The 26,425-nt window shown below is 38.1% G+C and overlaps 2 protein-coding genes across 4 annotated transcripts in view; both read left to right on the top strand.

Moving 5' to 3' along the window:
• The first annotated feature begins 1,127 nt into the window (after positions 1 to 1,127).
• Positions 1,128 to 9,337, top strand: sall3b (spalt-like transcription factor 3b). The gene is made up of 4 exons (XM_058377444.1): positions 1,128 to 1,496; positions 4,654 to 7,593; positions 7,776 to 8,119; positions 8,269 to 9,337. Exons 1-4 carry the CDS (start codon positions 1,415 to 1,417, stop codon positions 8,656 to 8,658), a joined length of 3,756 nt encoding a protein of 1,251 aa, XP_058233427.1. The 5' UTR covers positions 1,128 to 1,414; the 3' UTR covers positions 8,659 to 9,337.
• Positions 9,338 to 11,488: 2,151 nt separating this feature from the next.
• The window catches only part of atp9b (ATPase phospholipid transporting 9B), a 43,400-nt gene continuing 28,463 nt past the window's right edge, over positions 11,489 to 26,425 (top strand). For 2 of the 3 annotated variants that reach the window (XM_058377812.1, XM_058377810.1), the window contains exons 1-9: positions 11,489 to 11,625; positions 14,425 to 14,598; positions 17,924 to 18,074; positions 18,966 to 19,079; positions 19,203 to 19,311; positions 20,716 to 20,774; positions 21,883 to 21,934; positions 22,782 to 22,876; positions 25,828 to 25,908. In XM_058377812.1, coding sequence (XP_058233795.1) covers positions 11,546 to 11,625; positions 14,425 to 14,598; positions 17,924 to 18,074; positions 18,966 to 19,079; positions 19,203 to 19,311; positions 20,716 to 20,774; positions 21,883 to 21,934; positions 22,782 to 22,876; positions 25,828 to 25,908 — 915 coding nt within the window. In that variant the 5' untranslated portion in view covers positions 11,489 to 11,545. Of the gene's footprint in view, positions 11,626 to 13,627; positions 13,738 to 14,424; positions 14,599 to 17,923; positions 18,075 to 18,965; positions 19,080 to 19,202; positions 19,312 to 20,715; positions 20,775 to 21,882; positions 21,935 to 22,781; positions 22,877 to 25,827; positions 25,909 to 26,425 lie in introns of all 3 variants that reach the window. The other variant, XM_058377811.1, reaches the window with a different exon arrangement.

Genomic DNA, 26,425 nt, shown 5'->3' with positions numbered 1-26,425 from the left:
AAGTTGTTATTTTAAGTTAAGTTATGATTATTAATTAAAATCTTTATCAATAATAATGAATAGATTTGACAAAGATTAGTTTAATAATACTCATCAATCAATCAATTGTACTGTCTGTCAGATCATTAAAGATTTACGATCACTGACTTTGTCGTATCTTTTAGTAACAGTACAATTTAGAAAATTAGTGCCTATTCTGAATATTTCTGACGTAAATTATAGTACATAGCAGGTGGTATCTCCATATGTTCAACACAACACAGAGCACTGTCATTGCAATGCTGTATAGTGCTCAATACTCAATAACAACTCAATAACTGGGAAATACTGAACAGAAAAGGGCCAAGAACTGATCCCTGGGGGACGTACTGAGCTACAGGCAAGATCAACTCTACTCTGAACCAGGCAAGATCAAATGGCAACAGGTGAGAATGAGAATAATAATATTGTGGGAAATAAACTTCTCTGAAAACATCTCATAGAATGTAAACAAACAACCAGACTGTGCCTATGTATTACATTATTCCATCACATTCACTACCCTTCTTTCCCGTGCATGAAATCCATTCACATACATTTCACATGTGATCATATGTTTTTCACATGATTTTATATGAATAACTATTGTAAAAGGTTTTAACAAATCACACGTAATCACATGCGATCGTGTGTTTTTCACATGATTTTATATGAATAATATTGTAAAAAAGCTTTAACAATTCTCAATAATTACATGCAATCATGTGTTTTTCATTATCATTATCATCATATCAGTTATATGATATGATTAATATCACCTACGATCACGTTAACAAAAATATAGATGTGAAAAATCAAACAGGTAAACAAATCAAAAACAAATTGTGCAAAAAACAGAGGCAAATAAATCTTGTCTAAAATCACCTGTGAAAATAAATCACTTTAAAGTCATGTAAAAAAAATAAAATAAATAAAGATAAGTAAAGTTCAGTTTGAGGCTGTTTGAAACTGTAGTTGGAGTTTGACTTGGTGATAAATTGGATGAATGCTAAAAAGTGAACCTATCTGGCAACCCCGATGGAACCCTCACTTCAATCTGGCAACCCTGCTGGGGTCCTGTGTTTTCTGTCGGTCGTGCCGTGTCTCGCGCACAGAGAGCAGCGGCAGCGGCGGCTAATTATCCAAAGTCCGTGCTTCATTTGCATATCCCGCGCGGCCCGCCTGGACAGCAGCCAATCCCAGCGCGCGCGCGCAGGCCGGCTTTTACTCCTGATGCGCGAGCCTGTATCATCAGCAGACCTCCGCCATGCGCAAGCCGCGCAACGCTGACACCGTCTAACGTCCCACAACCCTGAACGTCCGCCGAGCCGCCGCCGCGCGTCTGTCCACACGCGTCACGATCTCCACCGATGCGCGGGCGCAAAAACCATACAGGATGTCCCGGCGCAAGCAGGCCAAGCCTCAGCACGTTACCGCGGTAGAGGAGATGGAGCAGCGCGGGAGAGGCGCAGATAGCGGTACGCACCAGCACCGGGGGAATACAAGGAGATGTAGGGACATGTGCCACTCACTTTACACTTAATACACTACAGTATGCTCTTAGTATATGGCTGCAGTTTTGCGACTTTGTTTATTGTAGTAAGTGTGACGAGATAAGTTTTCAGTTTCAAAAATGACTTATGAATAACGCTATGTTTGAACTTTTAATGCAGTTTTGTAGTATTTAAGAAAGGATTGAAGAGAGTCTGACAACGAAGTATATGCGAAGTATTAAAACATAATCATAACTTTGATGAAATTATGCTTTATGAAATCCAAGAAAAAGCTAAAGCTTTTATATTGTCGGTGTTTTGGCTTGAATCTAGAACGCAAAATCTAGAGCTGTGAACAGTTTATCACGTTAACAATGTGTGTGTGTGTGTGTGTGCTTTGCCCATTTTTTCCAAAAGCGAGTCAGTTTGCTCAGTTTGAGCTACTTTAACCATAAGGGTGTTTATCAATTTGCATTTTTCAACATAATAATAATAATAATAATAATAATAATAATAATAATAATTATTATTATTATTATTATTATTATTATTATTATTATTATTATTATTATTATTATCATTATTATTATTATTATTTAAATATTTTTTAATAAATTAGGAAAACAGTAATAACACAGAAAATAATAATAATAGTCAAGCGTGGTGAAATAGATTTAATTACGCTAAATGAAAGATTTCCTTTTGATAAACTAGCAATCAAACTATTAACGCAACTTGTTACTTTATATTCAATCGCGATTTTAAAATATTTCTAACATAATTCTTTCACACTACTAGTACTTAAAAAAATAGGATCTAATGAATTTTATACCTCCTAACGTTTTTCATATAAAGCAGCTGGGTTTACACTGAATTTTGCGCCTTTATTCAGACGCGTAAAAGCATTGCTTTACTCCATATTAACGAAACGATCCACTTCATTCATTAGAGAAGTAATTCATTACTCAAAGTATCTTAATTATTCGAAATATGTTTACTTTGTTTTTTTGTCCCTATTTTAAAGAACACACTTTCTCCGAGTTCAGGCCTAAAACTTTCAGAAAGTGGTTTGAAATGTTTGGTGCGTTTTATATGGCAATTTTTTTTTTTATCTGAGATAATTCATATCTCACTGCTTATAGAATATAACTATAGCAGTATATACACACTTAAATTAAACCGTATAGGTTATAATATTGTTCCCAAAAAAATTCTGGATTTTGACCTTTGTTATAATCGTGAGTATTATAATGAAGTGATGTTTCAGAGTAGTAGTTCTGCTGGAGGGCACGCTTTTGTCTGTGAATACATTTAATTTAGTTCAGTTTGGTTTAAAAATGTTAAATGTAGATTTCTGGATCCTATTTATCTTCATGCTTATTGAGAAGGGGTTGAGAAATGGTGAAGCTCATGTAATTATCGTTAGTGTAGGCCTATGTAAATGAAGTGCACACACAACTGAGTAGGCTACAGTAAGTGTAGTCGTTGTGCACTCGATTTGGACGGCTGAAGTGTTGGTGTGTTTCATTCGCTAATGGGGTGCTTCATTTGATCTGCACTCTCTCAGCCCTCTTCAATGCGCTCTCACCTTCCTGTGTGTGTGTGTGTATGTGTGTGTGTGTGTGTGTGTGTGTGAGGGACTTGTGCAGGACCACCCACACGCTTAATGAAATGAGATGAGCCACTGACCCACACTGTAACTGCTCCGTGTGTGAGTGAAGAAGGATCACAATACAGGCTGCATGGAGAAAAATCCGTCTAGTTATTTTATTCATAGCGCCAGCTTGGAAAACTGAGAATGTAACTATGAAGATTATTTGTCGCGAAATCGTTTATTGCCTATAGTGTAATTACCAAATTCGTGATTGCCCCATTATTTTAGGCCTAAGTGTGTAAATTCTGGTACAAAAATCATGGTAGTCTTGGATTGGTGTTATTTTATTTGCTTTTTCACTTAAATGTGAAAGTATTAACCATCAATTGTTAACTATTCATTTGTAATTATCGTTTATTTCAATTAATTAATTATTTTATTTTTTAAATGTTGAATGAAACAGGTGACTAACTTATACATTTGATGTGATATTAGGGCATCGTGATATTTTTATTTGCCTTAGGAATCCTTTACTCTTAGCTTTATTTCTAAATAACAGTCAACAATATCTTTTTATTTTTTTAAATTTTTTAATTTAATTTTTTTTTTTTTAGAAATCTATTATTAAGTTGGTTTATTGTAATGGCATTTTAACAATTTGTGTAATCTTTTGATATGCCTGAGGAATCCTTTTTGATTATGCTCATTTTTTAATCAACCAACACCAGTTCAATTTAAATTCTATAGTTTAGCATTTAGCAATTACACCTAATTGTTTCACATTTTCTATAGCTGTAGTATGTATTTGTCACATGGAAACATGAAAATAGTAAACTGTAAGGGAATATAAATTGACTGATAGGCACAAACTTATATAACTTTTAAAGCATTAGCTGACAAACTAACTGAAAGTATGTATCTTCACAGGACACTCGGACAAGGAATCGTATAGTTTGGTGTGTTTATTTTGGGGACTGTAGGACTTTATCTAAATAGACCTTGATATTTCTGTTGAATAGTGCTGCTAGGGTAAATGACTTATTCAGTGTTTCGCTCAGTGTTTGCTCAAACAACAAAATGGTCAAGGTTATCCAATCCAGACACTGAGGAGGGTATGTGTAGCTCAGTAATGTCAAGAAGAGGGGAAAAAGTAGGTCTTAAATTATCCCAGAAAAGTGAGAGTATGCTGGCAATGGAAAATCACAATTAGTCAATCAAAGTCTCAATTTGCTCTGGACTGACAGGCCGGATGTGAATTGTTTGAAAACATTGGAAATCAATAGTTACTATAGAATTTCATTCAATAAACAAGTCGTCTAATTTGATGGATTGTGCACAGAAAATTATCGGCTTGGTCTTGGAAGTATGACAATATAGAACGTGAGCCTCTGTAATTGGTAAATTGATTAGATATATCTTTAGCTAAATTAGGCCACTGTCTGATTAAATATATTTACTGTTCATCCAGCAGAGAAAGCTGTAAAGTATTCGTCAGCTTGTGCATTTGTATTCACACATATTTTGTTTCTCTGTGGTTCTTCTCAACAGTGCTCTTGAGTAAAGGTGGCAGTGAGGAGAGCGGCAGCGAGAGCCGCAGTGGAAATGAGGAGACTCTTGTCTGTAAGACATGTTGTGCTGAATTTTTCAACTGGTCAGAGTTGCTGGAGCACCAGAATAAGTGCACTGAGGAGCCTTCTGTGCTCATTGTACAGGAGAATGAAAGATTTCCTTCCCCTCAGGGATCTCCTACGGAATCCTTCTTAAGTGCTCATAGTGACCCAGCTGAAACTGAGAACATGGAACCTGAGTCTGAGTTGCCTGAGAAGGGAGAAGAAAATGTCAGTCTTCCTGAAGAAAATTATGCAGTTGGAGCAGATGACCCTATGGATACTACCGCACCTGTGGATAAAATATCAAACCCCAGCCCTCTTCCACCAGACTTGAGTGAAAGCACCATTCCTCTACCTTTATCGTGTCTAAGCACAAACTATGGCATTCCCAGCACAAATGTTACCTTGGAGATCCTCCATAGTACCAGGGTGGCAGTTGCACAGTTTTCCCAAAGTATCCAAGGTGATGGATCTGGAGGTAAGGCGAGCTCAGTGGCAATACCTATGATTTTGGAACAGCTAATGGCTTTACAGCAGCAGCAGGTCCACCAGCTGCAACTCATTGAGCAGATCCGCAATCAGGTCGCTGTGATGAACAGGCAACCAACACAAGCAGCGTTGAACCCAGCATCAAAGGCATTTCCCTCTGTCTCTTGCACTTACCATTTCCAGGGCATGGCCCCTCCTCCTGTACTTCCATTATCTGGAGTCATGCCTTCCACAGTGAATGGACAAGCGTCAGTTTCCCAGGCATCCAGGCTGGAAGGCCCGTCATTTCGGGTGTCACAGCCACATAATGAACAATCCAATCCCAGAGAAAATGACAGTACACCCATTTCATTAGCAAATCCAAATGCTCCGCTATCTACATATACCGGTGTGTCTACTTTATTGCCGTCCTGCAATGGTGCTCTCTCTAGTGCTAGTCATACCCAGCCTCTGAACTCTTCTCGTCCCCATTCAATAAGCCAGAGCAATGCTATCAACACTTCTGCCAACTTACCACTGCTACCTCAAAGCCCTCCTAGTGGAGTCATCTTCCCAAACCCACTTGCCAGCATTGCAGCAACTACCAATGCACTAGAACCACTTGCTTCTATGATAAAGCATCGCAAAGTTAAAATTCCCAATGCCTCTATATTTGAAACCAAGCCCAGCTCTGAGGACCCCTTTTTCAAACACAAATGCAGGTTCTGTGCCAAGGTATTTGGCAGTGACAGTGCCTTGCAGATCCACCTGCGATCTCACACAGGCGAGAGGCCCTTCAAATGTAACATATGTGGCAACCGTTTCTCAACTAAAGGAAACCTGAAAGTTCACTTCCAAAGGCACAAAGACAAATACCCTCATGTACAAATGAATCCATACCCAGTACCAGAATACCTTGATAATATTCCAACAAGCTCTGGTATTCCCTATGGGATGTCTTTTCCTCCAGAGAAAACGGGGTCAACATGGTTAGACAGCAAACCTATTCTGCAGACATTAACTCCTAGATTGGGTCTGCAGCTACCCCCAACAGTAACAAGTGTGGAAAACAGTGATCCCTTCAGTAACGCACCCACAGGAAGATCTCCACCAAGGTCCTTACTAGCTAGAAATGAAAATACACCATTGTCTCCAACTGTCACTAGTACTGAAAAAGATTTTCCTATACAGTCTGACAACCAATTACATACACCTAAGATGACCACATGCATCCAGTTAAACAAAGATGAAGGGACGACAACAGTTTCGAAAGCTGATGAAATTTACCTTCCCACAAACTGTGTGACTGATCCAACTGAAAATTTCATCTCTGCAAGTCACAACATTCTTTCAAAATATCCATCAACAGAAACACCCATTAGATCAAATACACCAGAGTCCACTGACGTGATTAACCCAGTGATGAAATCTTCAACTCCTTCTCAAATCTCAGAGCATGTTAAAGCCAGGTTTCCATTCAGTGGAGTCCAAGAATCTATGCAGACATCTGAAACATCAAAGCTTCAGCAACTTGTGGAGAACATTGACAAAAAGATGATGGACCCTAATCAATGTGTGATCTGCCACCGAGTGCTCAGCTGTCAGAGTGCACTTAAGATGCATTATCGAATTCACACTGGTGAGAGGCCCTTCAAATGTAAGGTGTGTGGCCGTGCCTTCACTACTAAAGGCAACCTGAAGACTCACTTTGGCGTCCACCGTGCAAAGCCTCCACTTCAGGTTCAGCACTCCTGCCCAATTTGTCAGAAGAAGTTCACAAATGCTGTTGTGTTACAGCAGCACATTCGCATGCACATGGGGGGCCAGATTCCCAATAACCTCCAAACTTTCTCAACAGATACTAACCAGGAAAAAAACAATGAATTGATTCTGGAAGAGAAGAGTTTTGACAGTGTGAATGATTATGATGATGACGGTCTTGATGATATTTCATATGAAGAGGAAGATATTTCAGAAAATGGTGAAAACCCTCATAATAACTTATCGGACAGTAGCTCAGCACCGATTTCACCATTACCTCATGATGTGTCTGATGTTAGAACATTAGATAGTGACTCGACAGTTAGTCTTAACCAATTTACTGAACACAAGATGGTAATGAGTGGCATTTTTGACAACCATCCAGATAATGGTTCTCCATCCATGGGAAATATAGAGAATCAGAGTACTTTCATGCCAGAATCAGCCAACATCATTCATCCACCACCACCGAAACCAACAAAATGTCAGCCTGAGGGTCTACAGGATGTTCCGATTTCACTCAATCTTACCTTTGATAAGCAGGAGCGAGCAGCTACAGTTAAATGTGAAACATCTGTTTCCCCAGTCCCAAATGCATTAAATGGAGCAGTGTACGATCAGATCAGGAACTCTTCAATTGTGGAGCATGGTAAGATAATGCTAATTATTTGATAATTTGTGGCGCATTAATGCATACACATTCAAGGGATGTTGGGAAATTTCTGGCAAGATTTTAGCTAACACATAACCATTTTTGACCTATCTACTACCTTCTCTACAATTGTTTTGTCATATCTTTGTCACACTAATGGTTTGTCATTGTTTTCTCAGGAGTAAGCCAGAGGTCCAGTGATATGGATGCTAGCATACGGGTCCCAGTTAAGATGGAGATGGAAAGTTGCAATAGGCCATACACACCTAAAGAAGCCCCTTATCCTGTATATGGATCTATTCAGTCTTCATCTACGCCATCTGAAGCAATAATCCCAGGGATGACTTCACTGTTTGGAAGCCCACCACCACGTAGGACCCCTAAACAGCACAACTGTAATGTATGTGGGAAAAACTTCTCTTCAGCAAGCGCCCTACAAATCCATGAGCGCACACATACTGGTGAAAAACCTTTTGCTTGCTCCATATGTGGCCGAGCCTTCACAACAAAGGGTAATCTCAAGGTATGTTGATTAATCAGCACACAGATTCACAATTAGTGAGAAAAGGAAGTGTTCTGTGTGAGGAGAGGAAGCAGGAGCAATCATACAATATATGCTCTGTGAGTATACTAATCCATGATGACTTTTCTCCTTGATTTCCCTTCCTGCAGGTACACATGGGCACTCACATGTGGAATAACATACCTGCACGGAGAGGTAGGCGCTTGTCTGTGGACAACCCGCTGGCTCTTCTAGGTGCCGAGGCTCTCAAGTTCAATGAGGTATTTCAGAAGGACCTTGCAGCAAGGGCTATGAACATGGATCAGAACTTTTGGAGTCGATATGCTGTTGCCATCAGCAATGGCTTATCCATGAAGAACAATGAAATTTCTGTCATTCAGAATGGAGGGGTACCTCAACTTCCTACTGTAGCCATGGACAAGACAGGCAGCGGAAACAGCTCATCAATCCGAGCCCTGGGGAAAACAAGCGTAGACCTTGCACCTGGACGGCACTTCTCCATGTTGATTGATGACAATAAAGAGATTAGAATTAATTAAACACACGAGAGAGAGTGGAACTAATCCCGTATGCAAAAAGACACATGGAGAATAACAGATGCTGCAGTATGTACCTGATGACATTCAACTGTATATAAATTTACATTGTTACCTATTTCTATTGACTGGTTTAGTTCTTTTTCGTTCTGATATGTTTAAAGCCAGACAAAACAAAACAAGACAAAAAAGCCAGACATAACAAATAACTCCATAAAAGCCAGACAAAACAAATAACTATAACACAGCGGAAGTATGGTACCATATGTGGACAATCAGTCACCAGCATTCATAAGCAAAATGAAGTGATTTTTATTGAACTAATTACCACTGAAACTAAAGCTGTGTTCAGTATACCCTCCAAGTTAATGATACTCGTTGGTTTTATCAGGATAAAGAAATGACTTCGATGTAAAGCTGAGATGTTTTTGATAAAGTTATCAGTTTGCTGTTATAAAATTGCCCACTAGTGTCATTGCCATGAAGTAGAATATTCTTAAAGATATATTCTCTAGTTGCAATTTTGACAAATAATCAAAAATAAAAAGACTTAACTGTATACATATAGATTAATCCTTTGTATTTATTATAAGGAATTTGTATTGCCATTTCTCTATGATGTTTTTTTTCACAGAGAATAAAATGCAATGGGTTTAACTTATATGGCATCATGCTGCTGCTTCTGTAGCTTATTGTTTCTGCATACAATTAGAACAAGTAACTACAGCATGCATATGTTCCCCAGTGTTTAGTCGATTGTACCTTTTTTTTTTACTACTGTCATTTAGTGTCTATGCCTGAAATATTAAAATAATTTCCAGTGATTTGTTTTGCATTGCAATTAGTGCAATCAGTGGTGGTCTAGGAAAGCCCATGGAATGTTGGGTTACAAAGATTGTACAAAGATTATGTTGGATAAGGGGTTGTCAAAAGGTGTCTAAAACCTTGCTAGCTACATGTGATTTCCTCACACAGTAAATGTCACATTTTGATCAAGTTGTTAGACAGCGATGTGCGATAGTGAAATAGCAGTGAAATAGCAGTTAGCACAGGCAGTTAGCACAGGCAAATATCTGTGCTACCTTGTCATAGTAAAATCTCTACATGGAATTAAGTCATTCTATCTTTTGGGGTTGGCCAGACTATAAATTGCTATTTTATATGTGATCATATTTCTGATTAAGCTGTGAAAAACTATTCACAACAATATCAGTTCAGGCCTGTAGTTTTCAAGAATATTAGAAAATGTCACTATGTGAAAGGTTTTCCCAGGTTTTCACACTTATATAAGGATCACAACAAGTACAATCAGAGATTAACTCGGTTTTTGGCATTTAACTGTGTTGTCATGAAATACATCCAGCACCTTTATGGCCAAATTTCTGGGGACAAAGCTAGTTCTATTGATAAAATGATAAAAATCTAAACCTTTCGCAGAAACATTGCATCTTGTTTTGCTTGGTCAATTTTGGCATTAATTAGTGACACAATCTTAGTCATATTTTGCGCTGACATTTACATTTTAATCCATGTAGGAGGGGAAAATGTCAAGGGGTTGACTCACACAATGGCACAGGTTTCAATAAGACTTCACAGTATTTACACTGTCCTCAAGTGCATGAAATGAGACATTGTTTTTATATTTTGATAGGACATATGACAAGATCGACAAAGGCACACTGTTATTCACTGCATCTACAGTATTTTTACATGATGAGGTGAAATCTGAAATCTGCTCATTTAACTGGATTTATTCTTGGGTGTTATAAATTATACTAATGGGTGTGTGCATGCTAGGCCGCAATGGATTTGTGTTCTCTCCCTCAGTGTTCCTGGAATAAGCTCTAACTCTACCATGACCCTGACCCAGATGAAGCAGTTACTGAAGATGCTCCTTCTTTTAAGAAAATATATGCACACAGGATGATGATGATGAGTTCTGAATGTCCAGAATGATTGAAACCCTTGAATGAAGGATGTCAGTTGTCAGTCTACATAAAATTAAGCGTTACCATTGACTAGCCAATATTAAAAATCACATTTATCTGTCCTAGATATGATGCCAAATCAGGCATGGATGTCAAATCAATAGAGTTACTTCCAAACAATAATAATGCTTCAGGACTACACAGTCAAGTCCAGAAGTATTAGCACTCTTTGTAAGGAGGTTTATAATACTTAACATTTAAGGCAATATTTAAGGTTATAGCCTGTATCTAAAAGAAAAGAGTATACTACAACGAAATTTTACTTTAACCCTGCGCTCTAATAAGCTGGGATATGCAAAAACTAAGGCCCTTAACCCTGTCCGTTCCAGGGGTGCTGTATCATGGCTGACCCTGCGCTCTGACCCCAACCTCCAAGGATGGGATATGCGAAGGAAAAATTTCACTGTGCTGTAATGTACATGAGACAAATAAAGTCTATTTCATTTCATTAATCAAATGTTAACAAAATTTTAAAAATTCAAATAGCTCAGTGACACTGGCATTATTATTATTATTATTATTATTATTATTATTATTATTATTATTACTACTACTACTACTATTAGATTAGATTATCTATACTGATGTAATATCCTGGCCATAAAGTATATTCCAGATGATGAAATATCTTTTATATTATCTTTTAATATTATTTTATTATTTATTATATCAGTATGTTATTTTCACGCGAGTCACTTTAGCAGCCTTAACAGCATATTTTCTTTGCCCACGTTCAACACTGAATACTTCGGTACTAAATAGTATGCTCAAATAGCACGCCCTTTGAAATTGATGAGTACTATCCTTTCATACTATGTAGTACGGTAGTACGCAGTACGAGACAAGAAGAACGCAGGAGTGGCGCTTGGGAGTGACGTCATTTCGTACACATTGCAGCCAAGATGGCTGACAGCATCCCACTGAATCCTATGCGAAACAATTCCAAGAGACACCTTTATTACAATGCTGGCAGACCACTCAGGTTAGAAATCGGCTATTATTCTGTTAGAAACGCCTTCTTAAAATGTACAATTGAGTCTTCATTTGTTTAAGTTGTCATTTTATCACCTCTGAAGTGTGTTAATTGATGCGGTTCCGGGGTTTGGAGCTAGCAGGCTAAGCTAAGTGTTTTTACTAGCTTACAGTCAGCTGTCAGTGTGTCACACTCCGATACTATGCAAAACAGATGCAAATAAAACGCTGTGTTTATTTGTTTAAACATCTTACATGTTTTATGACATTTTCAAAAATAATATACAGCTCCAATATTGCTTAAAAATTCACTTTCAAAATTCAATTCATTTTTCGTTAAGGATCTATATTACAGTCATCACTACTACCTCTTTTACAGAGCTAAAATTTTATTGAAGAAAATAGGACATTTTACAGATACTTTCTTTCACTTACACAGTGATACGTGGTAAATTCAGACAAAAGACATTCGAAAATACTTACAAAAACATCTCTCAATAATGGTCAGGTATACTTACATTCACCCAGGAATATAACGAAGAGAACAAAATCTCACCTCAAAAAACAAAAAAAAAAACCCCATTATATTTCATATATTTATGAGATGCCAAGGAAATTTATTTCTATTCTTTTTATCCATTATTTTTTTGTCTTCTTAATTCACATAACACCTGTTTATAAACTGTGTCTGCAGAAATATGGCATTGGTTAATAATCATTTTACATCTAGTTTTCCATATTTTACAGTTAACTGTGCTTATAATTAACCAATAAAAAACTTCATTTTTTTTCCATTTTTTTTCTGAATACACCATACATTATTGTTTTTTCGTTAATCTTTATATCGATTCCTAATGCTTTAACTCTGCCATACTTCTACTAAACTGTTTACGTGTAAATATAGCTGAGGTAATTGTGATCAGTGATTGGTTTTTGGGAGCATTGATGATCAGTGATTGGATTTGGGGAGCATTGATGCTCAGTGATTGGATGTTGAGGAACAATGATGATCAGTAATTGGTTGATGAGGAACAATGGTGCTCAGTGATTAGTTCTGAGGAACATTGGTGCTTAGTGATTGGGTCTGAGGATTAGTGGTGCTCACTGATTGGCTCTGAGGAACATCTGTACTTTGTGATTGGGTCTGAGAAACAATGGTGCTCAGTGATTGGTTCTGAGGAACAATGGTAATCAGTGATTGGTTCTAAGGAACAATGGTGATCAGTGATAGGTTGGTGAGGAACAATGGTGATCAGTGATTGGTTGGTGAGGAACAATGGTGATCAGTGATTGGTTGTTGAGGAACAATGGTGATCAGTGATAGGTTGGTGAGGAACAATGGTGATCAGTGATTGGTTGTTGAGGAACAATGGTGATCAGTGATTGGTTGTTGAGGAACAATGGTGATCAGTGATTGGTTGTTGAGGAACAATGGTGATCAGTGATTGGTTGTTGAGGAACAATGGTGATCAGTGATTGGTTGTTGAGGAACAATGGTGATCAGTGATTGGTTGCAGGGAATAAGTATGATCAATGGCTGGTCATTGAGAGCAGTTCTGATAATTGATTAGTTGTTTGAGGAACAATAGTGATCAGTGATTGGTCATTACGGAACAGTGATGATCAGTGATTGGTCAAACTGCAAGTATTACATAGAATATAGCTATAAAAATAATTATCACAATGTTCACAAATATGGCTTCTATAAGTGTAATCTTGAGTAATATTTGATTAACCATAAAAATGAGGTATTTATTTATCTTCTTCAGTTGAACTCATGGACAGCTGAAATGCTCAGCTGGGAGCAGGCCTGTACAGTTAGATGTAAGTGGAGGCGATGCTGGGCTAATGTGTGGCTGCAATCTGATATCCTCCGGAGACTCGGCTCGTCTCAGCGTGTTATTGTAGCTTTCTGCCATGCAGCACTGGAGATACGTGTGAGAGTGCTCTCAAATTAACACTTGAGCTTTTTTTAAAGTTTATTTTCTCTAAGTCTTTTCTGGTCTTTCCAGTTCTCTGGTATTAAGCTCAAAGATGTTTCGGATCGAGTATTTTTTTCCTGTTCGTGGAGCATGCAGCGAAAAATGAAGGAAGTTCATAAGGATGCACTTATGATTAAAGAGTAAGTCGTGATGTATAAAAAGGGATCTGTGTGTTATTAGAGATACAGACTAGTGGAGACGTACTATTGGATTAGCGTGCTTTCCTGTGTATGCTACAATGAAGGTCCTGATTGTATTCTTATAATGATTGGAGTTAGGTCCTCAAAAAATACAACTATGGGATAAAATTGTAGAATTTTTATTTGTTTGGCTAATATTAGGCAACCAAATATATTCATTAGCTAGCAGACTGGGCGAGTAGAAATGCCAGTGTGCTGCTTAGCCCCATGTTATTCTTGTCCAGGTGTCCATTTAAGTGGGATAAATGGTGGCAACTAATGTAATTTTTTAATGTAAAAGTTGTTGTTTTTTTCTTTTTCTGGCTGTTGGAAGAAACAAATATAAGAGTCTGCTAATCCATGATATACTGTATATGTAATCTGTGTATATAAAAGTAATAAGCATAACATAAAAATAAATATGCTCTTTATTATTTCCTAAGACCTCAAAGACTATGAAAATGGCCTGCAACCAGATCTATAAATATTCCACAATGAGTCATGTGTCTGTCTTAGCACACAGCTATTGTGACTAAAAGTTTCCAGTTGTTTGCATATTGAACACCACCCTGTCTTATGACATCACAAATTTTCCAACGAAGTACTGAAATAGTCTCTTAATAGAAAGCACTGTTTTCTCCTTTCAAGGTACCAGATCGAAGACGAGGCCTCAAATCTTGACGAGATGCCACTGATGATGTCTGAGGAGGCTTTTGAGAATGATGAGAGCGATTACCACACGCTTCCCAGAGCCAGGCTCAGACAGAGGCAGCATGGCTTGGGCTGGTTCCTCTGTGGAGGCTGGAAGGTGTTGTGTGGAAGGTACCTCACATTTCAACACTCTTGAGATTCTATCTATCTATCTATCTATCTATCTATCTATCTATCTATCTATCTATCTATCTATCTATCTATCTATCTATCTATCTATCTATCTATCTATCTATCTATCTATCTATCAAAACTGGTGCTTATAAATTATTGGTGATTTATAATCATTTATTAATAATGATGTTATAGTCCTTTGGCTAAGTTTGCCAAACCAAAATACACTGCTTCTTTGGTTCAGTTCTTTCAATCGGGTCTATCTATTCTATCAATCTATCTATTCCATAAATCTCTCTATTCCATCAATCCATCCATTCTACCCATCTGTCTATTCTGTCCATCTATCTATTCTATCCATCCGTTTATTCCACCCATCCCTCTATTCCATCAGTCCACCCATTCTGTCCGTCCATCTGTTCCACCCATCCATTTATTCGATCATTCCATCTATTCCATTCCCATCCATCCATCTATTTTATCCATCTATCCATCCATCCATCCATCCATCCAATCAATCCATCCAATCAATCCATCCATCCATTCTATCTATCCATTATTCCATCTGTCCATCTATTTTATCCATCCATCCATCCATCATCCATCCAACTATTCCTTCCTTCTATTTATTCATCCATCCGTTTATTCCACCCATCCCTCTATTCCATCAGTCCACCCATTCTGTCCGTCCATCCGTTCCACCCATCCATTTATTCGATCATTCCATCCATTCCATTCCATTCCCATCCATCCATCCATCCATCCATCCATCCATCTATTTTATCCATCCATCCATCTATCCATCCATCCATCCATCCATCCATCCAATCAGTCCATCCAATCAATCCATCCATTCCATCTATCCATTATTCCATCTGTCCATCTATTTTATCCATCCATCCATACATCCATACATCGTACGTCCAACTATTCCATCCATCCATCCATCCATCCATCATCCATCCAACTATTCCTTCCTTCCATTTATCCATCCATCCATCCATCCATCCATCCATCCATCCATCCATCATACATCCAACTATTCCTTCCTTCCATTTATCCATCCATCCATCCATCACACATCCAACTATTCCATCCATCCATCCATCCATCCATCCATCATACGTCCAACTGTTCCATCCATCTATCCATCCATCCACCCAGCTATCATACATCCTACTGTTCTATCCATTTATCTGTCCATCCATCCATCCATCCATCCATTCATCCATCCATCCATCCATCCATCCATCCTCAGTAAGCATTTTATCTGGATGGAACACCACCACATTGCAGACACCATGCACTCACACGTAGTCCAGTTCCATAGTCCATGTTTTAGGGAGATGAAAGGAAAGCAGTTAACACAGAGTTTTTTCCTGGACATGTGACATGTCATGAGTCATTAAATTGTGGACTCAGAGAAGTATTTCTACAGATTGAATTGATCAATCAGAAAATACTGTCACAGTAACAGGCCATAGTTCACTTTATGTAAATGATTAAACTGAAGGCAGCTCATCAATACAGGAATGAGTTTTCACAGGCTGTCCAAGATTTTATTTTTCTTCCCCTTCGGAATGTTTAGCATGTAGCATGGTAATATAAAATGCTGGTGTGAAACAAAACCTAACCACTTTGAATCAAAGTCTTGTGTTGTCACTGGCCAGTCATGTTGGATGTATATCATGTCCTTTTCTAAGCCAGGAATTTCATGAATTTGGACTTTGACACATGTATTTCAATACCTCTGCTGTATCTGCTCACCTATTTGTGTATCAGTGTGTGCTAAAGAGGGAGATTGGCTGTAAATCTCTCTAATGCTCCGGTAACTGTGCATGAAACACACACACACACACACACACACAGCTGGTTATGCATTCGGGTCCTAGTTGCACATCATCAGTCAAAAGAGACCTGGGTTAAGTAGCGTGACTGAATTTTAGGTCAAAACTTAGTCTGCTTCACAGCATGGAAATATCTCACGGAGAGCCTCATTTTTGTCTGGCTTTATATTGAAATATTACTAACTTTAAACTCTCATTGGAGTGTTCTGTATATAAAGCATCTGCTCGATTGACTCTAGTTTCCCTTGTCATTTGTTTATCGGTGATGCATCTCAGTTGTAAGCTGCATATTGATTTTGTTTCCCTAATGAACAAATCGGATTTCACACAGCTGACCAGTTTGGTGCTTGCCAGTAATTTTCAGTGTGCTTAGGCAAAGGATTATGAAACGAACAAATAATTCAAGCAGAGTGATTCTGCTTATTCAAACGGGCCAATTATTTAAACAACGTTTATTTGAGCAAATAATCTCTCTTATGAATCAGGGTGCTGGCAACTTGCGCACAGAGGGCAGATAGGCCAACACAAATATTATTGTATTTTTTCCAGGTTTATGTAATCTGTGTTAATGCCAACCAAACCAATCAGCATGACTGTGTACACTCGCCAGTGGCCCGGCTATCCTCTCCATCAGCGTGATGTGTGTAGACTTCAGGTGGAATGTAAAACGGGTAGAAAAGTCAACAAGCTTGCTGTATGACCTTCAAAGTGGGGAACGAGAGTTTAGCGTACACGCTTGTGCTTGGCATCAGAGAACAGTACAGAGGGAGTGGGAGCAGGAGCACGGGTTTCTGAGCTTGTCCTGTATCCTCCATTTTTCATATGTTCCTCACACTCAAAATATAGGCTTGAATGTAGATAATAGAATTAAAAAATACAACAAATAATAAAAAGTGAATGCTGGAAGTGACACAAATCTTAATAAATAATAGAACTTTTATTTTATTACTCAAATTCCTTTGATTAGGAATGATATTAATACTGATACCAAAATGTTCAGTATTAACTGATGTGTTTATTTATTTTATCCTTTATATTTAAATTATTTATTCATTTTTATTGACACTGAAGCATGTCACAGTTCAGCTTCATTCACAAAAAATAAACAGCATTGTAAATATTATAAATCTAATAAAATAAATCCATACAAAAAAATTTGAGACAAAATTTATTTTTTAAATCCAAATTAAATTTATTTATTTTTTAAATCCAAATCCAATTGCAGTTCAGGTTTATGTTTATTTTTCTCTCTTTCCCTCTTACACACTCCTGAGAGACTCCATTTACATTTAAAGAGACTCTCATTAGCTATAATGAAAACATGCAGGCATTAGTTGTGTATGCTATGTTTTTAGTTTTCTTCGAACGTTACTGATTTTATTTATTTATTTTTTTAAATCAGTTGATTAATTACTGATGAATATTAAAAGCCCTTTCCCATTGTCATTTTTTTCCCGTTCACTTCCTCACCTCAGCTGCTGCGAGTATCTGGCTCACGTGTGCCGGAGGAAGAAGGAGCTGAAGGCTCGAACCGTCTGGCTAGGCCACCCTGAAAAATGTGAGGAGAAGTACCCCAAAAACGCCATCAAAAACCAGAAATACAACATCCTCACCTTCGTGCCGGGGGTAAGTGCAGAACACACATGGAACACAAGGGAGTATGGCGAGGGCTGTTTATTGTTTGTTACCAGAGAAACTTCATGTAAAGTTGGTTATCGCCTCATCAGAGCTGGACAAATGACAAATTCATTACTCCAGTATGCTTTCCAAACCTATGATTAATTAACTAGACTGAAAACATGGTCGCTAATGTAAGTAATAATGTATGACAAGCTAGTTAGCTGTTTAATGCATTCATGCAGATTTGGGGAAATGAATGAGTTGATGATTCCTACTAAAGTAAAAAGAAACGTAAGTTGTAGTCGATTAAATTATTTTTCTGATTGCATTGTGCAGAAAAGACAGAAGAAAAAAATCCCGGACATGAATTGTGCTTGTCCTGGGCAAGTGATTGGTTCATCTCTGGCTCTTGCTTGTATCTGACCTCGCATGTTGTTTAAAGTGAAATCCCTACCCATCGTTCTCAGAACAGCTTTCCCTGAGAACATGAGTAATCAGGTTAACGAGCAGCTATCTGCGAACTGAAGAGGCAACGGCATTCTGACGTACCTTTTTCCGTTCACGTGTACAGCCGATCTGTTGTGTTATGACTGCTGGCTGATGTCTTATTCAAGTGTGGCTGGCAACTTTATTTTCAGCTTGTCCTATGAATTTTGCATGAGACAACGAGCTGTTCGTCTGAAGCGCTGCTAGGTCGCCAACTATATCTGATCAGGGAGAACATGATCTATCAGAACAGTGAGTGAACGGAGAGAGCAGAACAGAGAGCTTTAATGTTACACTGGTAAAAAAACGTGTCAGACCGCTTGTTGCTCCGGAAGGACCAAAAAAAAAAACAAATGTTTTAACGAATGAATGAGATGTGATTAGCTTGTTCTTGTCTATTCTTTATTTTAGGTTCTATACCAGCAGTTCAAGTTTTTCCTCAACTTATATTTCTTGGTGGTGGCTTGCTCCCAGTTTGTACCGTCCCTGAAAATCGGCTATCTCTACACCTACTGGGCGCCGCTGGTGAGTTCAGCTGATTGCAACGAAACCATAAACCGAACATTGAGCAAATGATCAAACAAGCTGTCTTTAAAGCCAGTGTTTCAGCCGCTTTCGCCGATTTTCATTGTTCTTCCTGTCAATCAGGCTTTTGTGTTGGCCGTCACCATGGTGAGAGAGGCCGTGGACGAGGTCCGCCGCTACAGGAGGGACAAAGAGATGAATTCTCAGATGTACAGCAAGCTCACAGTCCGAGGTGACCCGTGAACATTACTGCTTCCACACAAGCTAATTATTGTTTTGGTCTGAACCGGTGATCACAGCGAGTTATGTTTTAGTAATAGATGACGTTTTTATACGTACAATTTTGCCTAGTGCAAGTTCATTCTTTGTTCATTTATCAGAAAACAGCACCGTACCATTGACTGGTCAGTAATTCCAGCTGCATTCTAATTTATTATTGTTTCCATAGCAGCAACTTGCACAGGGCCTTGTATGACAGACCACATAAATGGAGTTAAATATTGTTGGTCAGCATTGATGGAGAAGTGTATATATAATTAGCTGCCTTGAAGGAGTCTCCAGTGTCAGAGGCTTTTATGCTTTTTAGTTATTCAGTAACATTACATTTTTATTTACGAGAGCGAGAATAATGGGAGGCTGGTAAGGTTGTTGGAGTTACAGAAAAAGTGATTAAACTAGTGGCCTAACAGTATTTCTTATTAAATTGTTCATAATAAAGTATCACAGCCACAAAGTGTCACACTCAGAAACACTTCTTGAGCTACAGAGAGTCAGCTAACAGCAGAATAGGAAATGATAAAAGATTCCTGCACTTCAGACACGACTGCTTGAGAGTCACACCAGTGAAAGCTTGTTTTAATTTTGTTACACTCACAGCTTCTGTTTCATTCATTATAAGCGATTCTTTTCACTGTATCCAAAATACACTGATCATAACATTACAAGCAGTGAGAGGTGAAGTGAATAAGACTGATGATCTCCTCATCATGGTACCTGTTAGTGGGTGGGATATATTAGGCAGCAAGTGAACATTTTGTCCACAAAGTTGATGTGTTAGAAGCAGGAAAAATGGGCAAGAGTTTGACAAGGGCCAGATTGTGATGGCTAGACGACTGGATCAGAGCATCTCCAAAACTGCTGCTCTTGTGGGGTGTTCCCGGTCTGCAGTGGTCAGTATCTATCAAAAGTACCCTATAAGTCCTGTAAGTAACCTTCAAATCCTGTAAGTTGCAACTTACTGGACTTAAAGGATCTGCTGCTAACATCTTGGTGCCAGATACCACAGCACACCTTCAGGGATCTAGTGGAGTCCATGACTCAGTAGGTCAGGGCTGTTTTGGCAGCAAAAGGGGGACCAACACAATATTATGTAGGTGGTCATAATGTTATGTCTGAATGGTTTAGATACTGAATATGAATTTTGTTTAGAAGTGGATAAGTGATAAATAATGTGTCTTTTCTATAGAAACTGCTATGCTATAAGAAGAGAAAAAAAAACCAAGCCGTTACAGAGGGGTTTATTTTCCCTGTCAAGAGATTATCTTCCCTGTCGACTTTTATTCTTTGCATATCATCTGCCTCGAATATTTTTGTTAGATTTGTTAGCTCATTGCCCTTTTATGATTCTCCTTCTCAGGGAAAGTTCAAGTGAAGAGCTCAGACATACAAGTTGGAGACCTCATCATCATTGAAAAGGTTTTTATCCTCTGCCCTCATTCCCCCCCCCCTTTTTTCTGTCAGCACAGGACTAAACGTCCATGTGATCCGTCTCATGAAATCCTGTCATACTTTTTATTGTGCATCATGTTTCTCACAGCTTGTGGTCAGCTCTCTGTAATTGCTTGTGTCACATGTGACCTTGCTCAATTATTCAGAGCCTATGCTATAGTGAGAGTAAAGTTACTGTGCTGTGATCTCACACCTATAGCCTGACGGCTTCATACAGGCATGTGTGCCAGAAAACCACAGCTTCTATAGAGATCATACACAAGACATCCACAAAATCGGCCAATATCACGGCCGCTGAGTTACGTTTCCTGACTCAGACACATCACGCTCGCAAAGGAGTGAAATTGATGGAGCAATGAAAGGAAAGAAGGAAAAAGGAGTCATTGAAAGGAAATAATATGTGAGACAAATAAGAGAAACTGTGAACAAAAAAGGGAAACAAAGAGGAAGAGAGATGAACAAAATGGAGAAGAGGAAAAAAAAAGAACAAGACAGGAAAAAGAAAGATGTGGACAAAAAAGAGAAAAGGGGAATGAGAATGAAATCGTGCCAGGACAAGATGGAGGAAGGAAGCAAGAAGGAAAGGAAGGAAGGAGGAAACAGGCAAGACAGAAAAAAAAGACAGAAGCAAAGAATAAAAGATCAGGAGAAAGAGAGGAAGGTGTCAGAGAAATGGAAAAATAGAAAAGTGAGGGGGGGAAGAGTGAGACAAAATCTGAAAAATGTCAGAGAAAAAGGATGTTTTAAAAAATAAAAATCCTAGCTAGAGAGAAAGGAAGTGCAAAAAATCTGTGAATAAAAATTGTCATAAATGCCAAAGAATATCAATCAGGGACACCTGATTTAAGAAATTTGGCCAAAATCATGATGAACATTCACCCCCGTTTGCTGGATTATTTGTTTTTAAATGGTTTATTTATCTAACAATATATATTTTTTTAAAGTATATTAATAGTTTTTATTTTAATTTTATTTACTCAAATTCAATGTAGTATTTTTATGTATTTTTTTTTATTTTTTGCTGTTTTTCATGCGATCTTGTCTGGATCTTGTCTTACCCTGTGACCTTGTACAGAATCAGAGAGTTCCAGCTGATTTGATCTTTCTAAGAACTACAGAAAAGTCCGGTATGTTCTTTATGTCTTTTCTAAAGACTCTCTTATTACATTACAGCTAACTTACAAACCCCTTGAAGTTTCTTTACAACAGTGATGATTATTTTGACCAAAACAAAGGGCTTATTGTGGCAGAATAGCTTCAGGAGGTTGTTAGTTAGCAATCATTTAATGTATTGGAATGTAATGTTAATGTAATGTTTACCATCAGAGCACTTTTTTGCAAATTTTTGTTGTCGTATCTGAGTGCATTTCAAAGTCTTTTCTAGTTTTATGATATGAATTAATTCACAGGTCAGCTCTTTTGGATACAGTCGCGCTCGGAAAGTCAGTAACTGGATTAAAGGTGACTCGAATGCAAACGGTTCAAACCTTCAGGGTAGAGTAACGGAAACTAAGGGATTATAGCTTTTTCCATCCATCTTCCATGTGCCAATATGGCTGCAGTGTGTCCTAATGTGTGTGTCAGATTATTTAAATCAGCCTAATCGTCCCCTCTCTATAAGAATTATGAATTATTATCCATTCTCATTTTTCCATTTCTGTGAGTCAGCTCCCTCCAAAAGCTGTGTTTGCTTCACTCACTCTAAGCAAATGATTGTTATTATTGATCACTCGCCGAGGCTGGAGGTTATCCCTTAACGGATGTCCCTTGTCCATCATCTGCCCTTCAGCCTCATCAGGAGTTCCTCATTTATCAGGACAATAAAGGACAGTTAGGTGATGCGTGCTCTATAGATCAAAACTTGGTTTAAAAAACTTCATCACTTCTCCTCACGCTTTAGTGGCAGCGCCGATGCACTGAACTGAAAGGCTCGTAGAGATTTATTAAATCAGTGAATGCGTTTATGTTTCCCAGGAGCGTGCTTTATCAGAACGGATCAGCTCGATGGAGAAACAGACTGGAAACTGAAGGTCGCCGTTGCCTGCACTCAACGACTACCTGCGCTGGGGGTAAGTGTATCTTCATCATACACGACACGAGGCAACAGAGAACGTTTGGTGACCCTCACCTACACAATTCTTTATTTATTTATTTTCATGTGCAAAAAAATAAACATGGTGCATATTTAATTATCTCGGATGAGGGGAAATCAGTTGAATAAATAATAAAATAAATACCGAGAAGAAAAATTATACACACAAGCTACTCAATTATATAAAAAAAACGAATTATACAAAACAAATAAATAAATAACACTTTTAATAAAATGTATATTGTTCTTTTTCTCCACTCCTGGTAGATATAAAATTTTTATGATCTGTGCTTATGTGTAGTCTCCTGACGTTAAGTGCATTATTTTCCTAATTTAGTTACTTGCAAGCCGTTTCTTGTCACAAGGGGGCATAAAAATGTCCCCCAAAAAAATAAAAAATTGCTGAAATAGTCAGTGATTATTTCAGCATTTATGTAAGACCAGACGGTGATCAGTCACGAAGAGCGATGAAGCTGTTTTGAGTGTTTTTTTTTTTTTTTTTAGGTCAGAGATCAAACTAAAAAGATGGAGGTTGATGATGCTTTTATTCAATTGATTTTTTTCCCACTGTAAATGTAATTTATATCTATGCTATAGTCATATTCTTTATAATTTTTTATTATTATTTATGTTTCAATATTCAGCCATGACCAGACTTTAGAGTTTCTTGAGTCATTGAGTTATGTGTAAAAAAGGCCAACTTCAGATAAAACCTGTTGTGTATTTTGTGTATATAACTTTACTATACACACACACACACACACATGCGCACACACACACATGCACACACATAATAACAAGTCAAAAATCAATATGATGTTCCTGCACATAAATTTTTTTGAGCCACATTGACTGAAAATGAACCATCAATCACCAGCGAATCAGAACAGCAGAACCAGAGCTGCCGCTGTTACTTTGAGCGGTAACTCTATCACCACGTCCCGCACGCTTTTCCTCCATCAGATGTTCCCTTCCATCCGAGGCTCATGTTTGATATGGTCGTAAATCTGATTCGCCAGCCGGAGCATTTGTTACACACGAGCCCGTAACCTGAGCCGAAGACACAGGCCGAATCTGTCTCCTCAGTGCCATCCGGGTTTGAGATGACACCCATCCACCAGTTCAGATTTGTATTTGTCTTTCCAAAACCACTTAATGCGATCACAGAATTAAAATTTCAGCAAGCCGTCAAATGATTGGTGCGCTGAGGGAGTTGGAGCAGCTGGATAGGGTTTCCTGCGGCCTTGACTTTTAAATATTCTCTAGCTGGAAATGTTTCCCTGCATTTAAACTCTGATAAATGTGGATTATTTTATAGAGACTATAGCAGTTTGTTTAATTTGTTAATTACCATATGTAATTAATTTCGAGTTAATTTCAAGTGCAACATATTACTTAATTGTTTTCGACAGTCATCGGTCGACTGTCATTTTTTCTCCTTGATGCACTATTAATATAAAGAACAAATTGTAAAAGTTGCTTTTACGATCCAAATATGGAAGAAATTATTTATTATTTTCCTAATTAAGTAATTACTGTTTCACACGCACACTGTAGAAACGATGCTATCGATGCTGTTGTGGTGGTTTGTACTAGCCCAAGCCCTTACTAAGACAGGTTTTTATTTTATTTCATAACCCGGACAGCCAATGTTAGCTTTTCAGTTGTCCATTCGGTCATTGTTGTTGTTAGTAAAACTGTCCGAGTGCTACTTAAAGTTGTCTAAATATTCAAAGGCAAAATAAAATCCACCCCTTTCATTTTTCTCATTTTTCTGTCTATTATTTATTTCATTTTTTTCATTTAAAAATCGGCTAAATTACCTTTTATTTTAAGTTTCATTTCCTAAAAGTGATATCGCATTTCAGTAATTAACTTTTGTAAAGCAGTTATTGGAGTCATATTTTTTCTTTGAGTGAGTGATTGTTATTATTTGCCACTGAGTAAGTTCTTCAACACTGTTATATTACTATAAATCGAGACTAACTTGCTCACTCATGCCAGCGCAACGTATAAAATCATGTAGATACAGGTGGTCAAAAGCACATGGGGCTCTTCTCCATAAATCTGAGGTTACAAAACTGCAGATTGAAGACTTGGAAAAAAAACAGGTTCCAGTCTTCAGCTGTTTATATTGAGCATTCTGTGATGCTTTTCTGCTCAACACAGTTGTATAGAGTGAGTTACATTAGGCTTCCTGTTCATCTGACTTCTCCTCCTGTATCTACAAGGCATTTAAACCCACACATTTGCCTCTCAATGAACAGCTTTTATTTTGTGTACCATTCTGTGTAAACTCTTGAGACTCTCAAAAGTTACTGTAAGAGTTAAACCAGCCTGTCTGGCACCAAACACCAGGTCATATCGAGAGTCACAAGCTGATTCTATAGATGAGCAGTTGCACGTCTGATTCTATTAATGTGGACAGTAATGGTGTGTATGAAGTAAACAGGAAGCCAAATGGGATTGAGCCTGAATATGCAAGAAGGTGGATTTATATTCTAGGCCCCTAAGAAAAGCATCTCACTAAATTAATATTAGTATCAGGAAATCATTCATTTGGCTAAACAAATAAAAATCAATCTTTCCCCTCCCCCAAGCCTAATTTCACAAGCGAAGCGTAATGATTTTGTCTTTCTATCTGTATCATTGTAACATCACTAGTATATGCATACTGACAATTTGGAAATGGTTGGAATGCATTACTTTAGCAGTTTTTAAATGTTTTGACGTATCTGACAAGAAGATTTGTCCCACTGGTCATCTCTATCTTTTACATTAGCTTAGAACAGTAATGCTGCATGTCTGTGAGAGGTACCATGGTGTAAACCTGGTCTTTAGTATTTAGCCTAGTGAAATAATCCTGCCTAAAAGTTTTTTTTATGTTTAACTCATTTTCTTGTGTGTTTGTTTTTCTTCTTCTTGCAGGATTTGTTCTCCATCAGTGCATATGTATACGCTCAGAAGCCTCAGCTGGACATACACAGTTTTGAAGGGAATTTTACTAGGGTAAGAAAGTGTTGTGGAGTGAGGGAAAAACAATGAAATGAAGAATGAATGCACGTGAACCATTATAAAAGACGTGCAGATTTTTAAAATAAATCTCTTTTTTTTTTTAATTGGAAAAGCATTTGTGTAAAAGTGCAAAAGAGCTGGTCTTCTCCAATCTAGATGACATCACGGGCTATTTCGGCTCCGCCCATGTCCACCGGCTGTGCCGAGCTCCTTATTAACATCAGATTAGTGCTGAAAAAGAGAGAAAGAAAGCGCAAAGGGAGAAAAGGAGAGGGAGCCCCTACACAAAGCCTGTCTTTGTGTACAGTCTTCACTCTTGGCCACACAGCAGGCAGACGATGGAGATCACTTCCTGCGCTGACTCACCCTCCTGAGCCCCACACATATCCGAAAGCTCGACCCCAAAGGGCTGATCCAGGATCAGAACGTTCCTGGCTCTAGCACCAGGATATGCTGTGAAACACTTGCTCATTGACACAGCTTTTTTGGATATCTACAGACATTATAATCG

Source organism: Hemibagrus wyckioides, linkage group LG24 (assembly GCF_019097595.1).
Source record: "Hemibagrus wyckioides isolate EC202008001 linkage group LG24, SWU_Hwy_1.0, whole genome shotgun sequence".
NCBI classification, from domain to species: Eukaryota; Metazoa; Chordata; class Actinopteri; order Siluriformes; family Bagridae; genus Hemibagrus; species Hemibagrus wyckioides.
This window is presented reverse-complemented; position numbering and strand designations above follow the sequence as displayed.

Excerpts from the sequence above, each read along its gene's own strand:
- sall3b (XM_058377444.1), top strand. The coding sequence starts at position 1,415 with ATGTCCCGGCGCAAGCAGGCCAAGCCTCAGCACGTTACCGCGGTAGAG. Across the intron at positions 1,497-4,653 it reads CGGGAGAGGCGCAGATAGCG|TGCTCTTGAGTAAAGGTGGC; the intron begins GTACGCACCAGC and ends TCTTCTCAACAG. Across the intron at positions 8,120-8,268 it reads CAACAAAGGGTAATCTCAAG|GTACACATGGGCACTCACAT; the intron begins GTATGTTGATTA and ends CCCTTCCTGCAG.